This window comes from Triticum aestivum, chromosome 3A, assembly GCF_018294505.1.
Source record: "Triticum aestivum cultivar Chinese Spring chromosome 3A, IWGSC CS RefSeq v2.1, whole genome shotgun sequence".
Lineage (NCBI taxonomy): Eukaryota > Viridiplantae > Streptophyta > Magnoliopsida > Poales > Poaceae > Triticum > Triticum aestivum.
In genome coordinates, this window is record NC_057800.1 from 182,170,480 (window position 1) to 182,176,479 (window position 6,000).

General features: G+C 46.2%; 1 protein-coding gene across 1 annotated transcript; it reads right to left on the bottom strand.

Annotated features, from left to right (window-relative positions):
- Positions 1-105: 105 nt before the first annotated feature.
- On the bottom strand, positions 106-1,253 carry LOC123058204 (heavy metal-associated isoprenylated plant protein 43). Its single transcript, XM_044481005.1, has 3 exons — positions 1,058-1,253; positions 855-930; positions 106-770 (listed from the first exon to the last, which is right to left on the bottom strand). Exons 1-3 carry the CDS (start codon positions 1,064-1,066, stop codon positions 352-354), a joined length of 504 nt encoding a protein of 167 aa, XP_044336940.1. The 5' UTR covers positions 1,067-1,253; the 3' UTR covers positions 106-351.
- Positions 1,254-6,000: the final 4,747 nt, after the last annotated feature.

Sequence of the window (6,000 nt, forward strand, 5' to 3'; positions counted from 1 at the left end):
AGGCAGTGGGGGCTGGCGACCTAGTAGTGTCGGGGGCGTGACGGGGCAACGATTCGTGACCAATTTCTTCGGTTCGTTTTCATATAATAATCTTTTTCTGGGTTTTCACTTTGTTTATGAGAAACAACCGAGTGCCGACTGCCGAGTACTAAGACTGAAGTAACCAGGGAATCATCGCCGTACAGAAAGCAAACTGCAGCAAGCCAACAACCGTGACACAAAGCATATGAACTACGGAACCAAACACACAGGCACACACATGGTAAAATCGTAACGATTCCAGGTACATACGCGCCATGACAGTGCCCCTGGGCGGCGCATGGCGCATCATCCTCCGGTTCCGGGGGACCTCTACTCGTACCAGGTGTATCCCAGGGGCGGCGCGCGCACGCCGTAGCCGTAGCCGTAGCCATAGCCGGAGCTGTAGTAGTGGCAGCTGGGCAGGCCGCAGGGGCTGGAGTAGCAGCCCGGCGTGCAGCGGTACCCGTGGCCGGCGTACGGCGTCCCCTTCTCGCCGCAGTCGTCGCAGCACGGCTCCTTGCACGCCTTCTCGCACCTCTCCTTGCAGGCCTTCTCGTACTTGTCCTTCCAGGCCTTCTCGCAGGCCTCCTGGCAGGGGGTCTTCTTCTCCTTGGGCTTGTCGTCCTCCACGCTGACGATGGACGCGGCGTAGCACGACTTCCTCAGCTGGTGCACCACGCACACCGGGTCCACGGTGCCGACCACCGTCAGCGTGCACTTGTCGTCGTCGACCACCATGGACTTGATCCCTGGAGGGCCACGTACATTCGGTAAAGAGAAGCAGCAAGCGGTGCAGGATATACAGGGAGGAAGAGAGTCAGAGAGAGATATACCCTCGAGCTTGGAAACGATTGACAGGATCCCACTCGTGCACTTCTTGCCGACGAGATCGGCTCTGATCACAATCTTCTGCAGGCCATTCGAAAGCGAAAACACAAGCATAAATTCAGTACTACAAATGTTTTCATGATCGTAACGGCATGTCTACACCCTCGAAAGACAGCGAAGCAGAACGAAGAATATGGTCGCCAATTACCTTAGACATGGTGTGAGCTAGTCTTGGATCTGAGGTCGACGCGGACTCCTGAGTGTGCAGAGCAAGGCGCTGTCTGAAGTTATGTGAGAAATGCCTCGTTCCAAGTCAGTTTATATATGATCTGAAGTCAACTCAGCAACCTCCATATTGGTTGGGAATTGGTCGTAATCGTCGGAGTATATTCCTACTAGATGTGTTTAATCTAACCACTCCGCTGCTACTGGTCGAAAGAATTCTTTGAGACCGTAGATATACCATAGCTTCCTAACCGAATTGGTCAGTCTACGTCTTCCTTTTTTATGTTTTTTCATCCGTGGAAATGTCAAAGCCGTGGGCCTTTCAAAGTTCCAACACGCTTGCATTTTCAATCATGAGAACGACAGACGGCAATTCCGTGTATGTACCCGAGGAAATCAAGGAACGTTCCGCAAGTTGCATACGGTGGCAACTGAGAAATTAAGTCAACTCAAATGCCACTGTACCATTGGCTAGGATTTGGTCATGCTAGTCGTTGCTCTAACTGCTGGTAGAAGGACTTGGTTATCAATACAAGGTGTTGCAATTGCATTAGAATTCCCGGTTTGAATTTTTCTGTGAACAAGTTGATCAGCTGCTAGGATTGGATCCCCAAACCCATCCAAACTGGAGTTTTAATTCGAGGGGTACCACTCTCTTCTAAAATCCATGACACTTTGATCACGATTCAAGTTGGAGAGAAGGATAAATATAAATTTGTCACCTACAAAGGTAACGACGCAACAAAGACAATGAAGGGTTTCTTTTCTTGATTAGGGCAACTCCAACCAGCCAGCCCAAACAGACAACAAAAATGTTCTTTTTTGTCCATTTGGATGGCCTGGAGGGCACGCATGTGGCCCTTGACCCTCTATCACCCCTTATATTTGTGATTGTTATTGATGTCCTTCAATCCATGATGAATGAGGCCATGAACAACAACCTGACAGAGACACCAATCACACACCTATCCTGCACAGATTTCTCCATCATATAGTATGCTGATGATACCATCTTAGTGGCCAAAGCTGATGGCTGACAATTGGAACACATCAAGAACCTCCTAATTCATTATGCAGAATATTCTGGACTCAAAGTAAATTACTCCAAATCAATCCTCATTGCTATCAACACACCTATGGACATGATGGCACTACTAGGGAAAACCTTGTACACAGAATCTTAGCAATAGCGATTGTTAAAAAAGGGCGCTAATGCTAATAGCAGTAGCGCGTGCAGGTCAAACACGCTACAGATACACACGTAGCACTAGCGCATCTCCCTTTAAACGCGCTGCATTATCCAACCTTCTAGGTTGCAAAATTGGTACCCTTCCCAACAACCTATCTTGGTTTACCTCTCTGTTACACAAAACCAAGAGTGGAAGACTTTGTACCTATGTTAAAGAGGATTGAAAACAGACTGCTTGGATGCTCAACTCTGCTATCTATAGGAGACAAACTCACCCTCATTAAATTAGTTTTCTACAGTATGCCAATTTTCTTCATGTGCACTTTAATGTTACCTCAAGCAGTAATCAAGCAAATCAATTCCTATCTCATGAATTGTTTCGGAGAAAATTTGGTATCCAAGAAAGAGGATCGGTACTTATTTCATGGAAGAAGGTATGTCAACCAAAATCACAAGGGGGCTTGGGTGTTCTGGATGTCCACACTCATAATCAGGAACTCCTCATGAAGTTCTTACATAAGTTCTACAACAAAGAGGATACACCCTAGGTCAAAATCATTTGGGAAACTCATTATCAGAACAGTCTACCAGGAGAGAAGATGGTGGGCTCATTATGGTGGAAAGCTATTCTCAAAACTTTGCCCACTTTCAAAAACCAGACTACTTGTAAGCCTGGTAGGGGAGACACTGCATTATTCTGGACAGACAAATGGATGGGTGAAGCACTGCAACACAAATTCCCCGAGCTTTTCTCATTTGTCATCAACAAAGAGATCACTTTAGCTAAAGCTATGGATCAACATGAATTCGTCCCCTTTTGTTGGGGAACGTAGCATGCAATTTTTTAAAAAATCCTACGCTCAAGCAAAATCTATCTAGGAGATGCATAGCAACGAGAGGGGGAGAGTGTGTCCATGTACCCTCGTAGACCGAAATAGGAAGTGTTTGACAATGCGGTTGATGTAGTCAAACTTCTTCTGTTCTGACCGATCAAGCACCGAACGTACGACACCTCCGATTTCTGCACACGTTCAACTCGATGATGTCCCTCGAACTCTTGATCTAGCAAAGTGTCGACGGAGAGTTACGTCAGCACGGCGGCGTGGTGACGATGATGGTGAAATGATCTGCGCAGGGCTTCGCCTAAGCACTACGACAATATGACTGGAGGCGTAAACTGTGGAGGGGGGCACCGCACACGGCTAACAATCGTTATTGTGTGTTCTAGCGGTGCCCCCCCCCCACATATATATAGGTTGGAGGGGAGGAGGGCAGCCAAGGGGGTGCCCCAAGTAGGAGGAATCCTACTTGGGCGCCACCCCAATTCGACCTCCCCCTTCCATATCTTCCGGAGGGGGAAGGAAGGAGGAGGGAGGAGGGAAGGAAGGGGAGGCCGAATCCCTCCCCTTCCTTCTCTCTTCCACCTCTTTCCTTCTCCTCCTATTCGGCCTTTACGGGGGCGCACCAGCCCCTTAGGGGATGGTCTGTCCCCCTCTTGGCCCATTAGGCCCATATAGTTGCCGGGGGGGGGGGGTGCCCAGAACCCATTCCAGTGACCCGATATGTACCCGGTACCCCTGAGAACACTTCCGGTGTCCGAATATCATCGTCCTATATATGAATCTTTACCTCTCGACCATTTCGAGACTCTTCGTCATGTCCGTGATCTCGTCCGGGACTCCGAACAACATACGTCCACCAAATCACATAACTCATATAATACAAAATCGTCATCGAACGTTAAGCGTGCGGACCCTACGGGTTCGAGAACTATGTAGACATGACCGTGATACGTCTCCAACGTATCTATAATTTTTGATTGCTCCATGCTATTATATTGTCTATTTTGGATGTTAATGGGCTTTATTTTACACTTTTATATCATTTTTGGGACTAACCTACTAACCGGAGGCTCAGCCCAAATTGCTGTTTTTTTTGCCTATTTTAGAGTTTCGCCGAAAAGAAATATCAAACGGAGTCCAAACGGAATGAAACCTTCGGGAATGTGATTTTCTCAACAAACGTGATCCAGGAGACTTGGAGTGGGCGTCAAGAAATAATCGAGGAGGCAACGAGACAGGGGGACGCGCCTACCCCTCGGGCGCGCCCTCCACCCTCGTGGGCCCCTCGTTGCTCCACCGACCTACTTCTTCCTCCTATATATATATATATATATATATATATATATATATATATATATATATATATATATATATCCACGTACCCCCCAAACATCCAGGAGCACCACGAAAACCTGATTCCACCACCGCAACCTTCTGTACCCGAGAGATCCCATCTTGGGGCCTTTTCCGGAGCTCCGCCGGAGGGGGAATTGATCGCGGAGGGCCTCTACATCAACTCCATGGCCTCTCTGGTGATGTGTGAGTAGTTTACTTCAGACCTTCAGGTCCATATTTATTATCTAGATGGCTTGTTCTCTCTCTTTGGATCTCGATACAAAGTTCTCCTCAATCTTCTTGGAGATCTATTTGATGTAATCTTCTTTTGCGGTGTGTTTGTCGAGATCCGATGAATTGTGGGTTTATGATCAAGTTTATCTATGAACAATATTTGAATCTCCTCTAAATTCTTTTATGTAAGATTGGTTTATCTTTGCAAGTCTCTTTGAATTATCAGTTTGGTTTGGCCTACTAGACTGATCTTTCTTGCAATGGAAGAAGTGCTTAGCTTTGGGTTCAATCTTGCGGTGTCCTTTCCCAGTGACAACAGGGGCAGCAAGGCACATATTGTATTGTTGCCATCGAGGATAAAAAGATGGGGTTTATATCATATTGCATGAGTTTATCCCTCTACATCATGTCATCTTACTTAAAGCATTACTCTGTTCTTATGAACTTAATACTCTAGATGCATGCTGGATAGCGGTCGATGTGTGGAGTAATAGTAGTAGATGCAGAATCGTTTCGGTCTACTTGTCGCGGACGTGATGCCTATATACATGATCATACCTAGATATTCTCAGAACTATGCTCAATTCTATCAATTGCTCGACAGTAATTCGTTTACCCACCGTAATACTTATGCTCTTGAGAGAAGCCACTAGTGAAACCTATGGCCCCGGGGTCTATCTTCCATCATATTAATCTTCCAACACTTAGCTATTTCTATTGCCGTTTATTTTACTTTGCATCTTTATTTCTCTTTATCATAAAATACCAAAATTATTATCTTATCATATCTATCAGATCCCACTCTCGTAAGTGACTGTGAAGGGATTGACAACCCCTTTATCACGTTGGTTGCGAGGTTCTTATTTGTTTGTGTAGGTGTGTGGGACTCGAGCGTGATCTCCTACTGGATTGATACCTTGGTTCTCAAAAACTAAGGGAAATACTTACGCTACTTTACTGCATCACCCTTTCCTCTTTAAGGGAAAACCAATGCAGTGCTCAAGAGGTAGCAGATCGAGACACCTCTCCGGTCAATAACCAATAGCGGAACTTGGATGCTCATATTGGTTCCTACATATTCTACGATGATCTTTATCGGTCAAACCACAATGACAACATACGTTATTCCCTTTGTCATCGGTATGTTACTTGCCCAAGATTCGATTGTCGGTATCCTCATACCTAGTTCAATCTCATTACCGCAAGTCTCTTTACTCGTTTTGTAATGCATCATCCCACAACTAACTCATTAGTCACATTGCTTGCAAGGCTTATTGTGATGTGCATTACCGAGAGGGGCCAGAGATACCTCTCCGATACTCGGAG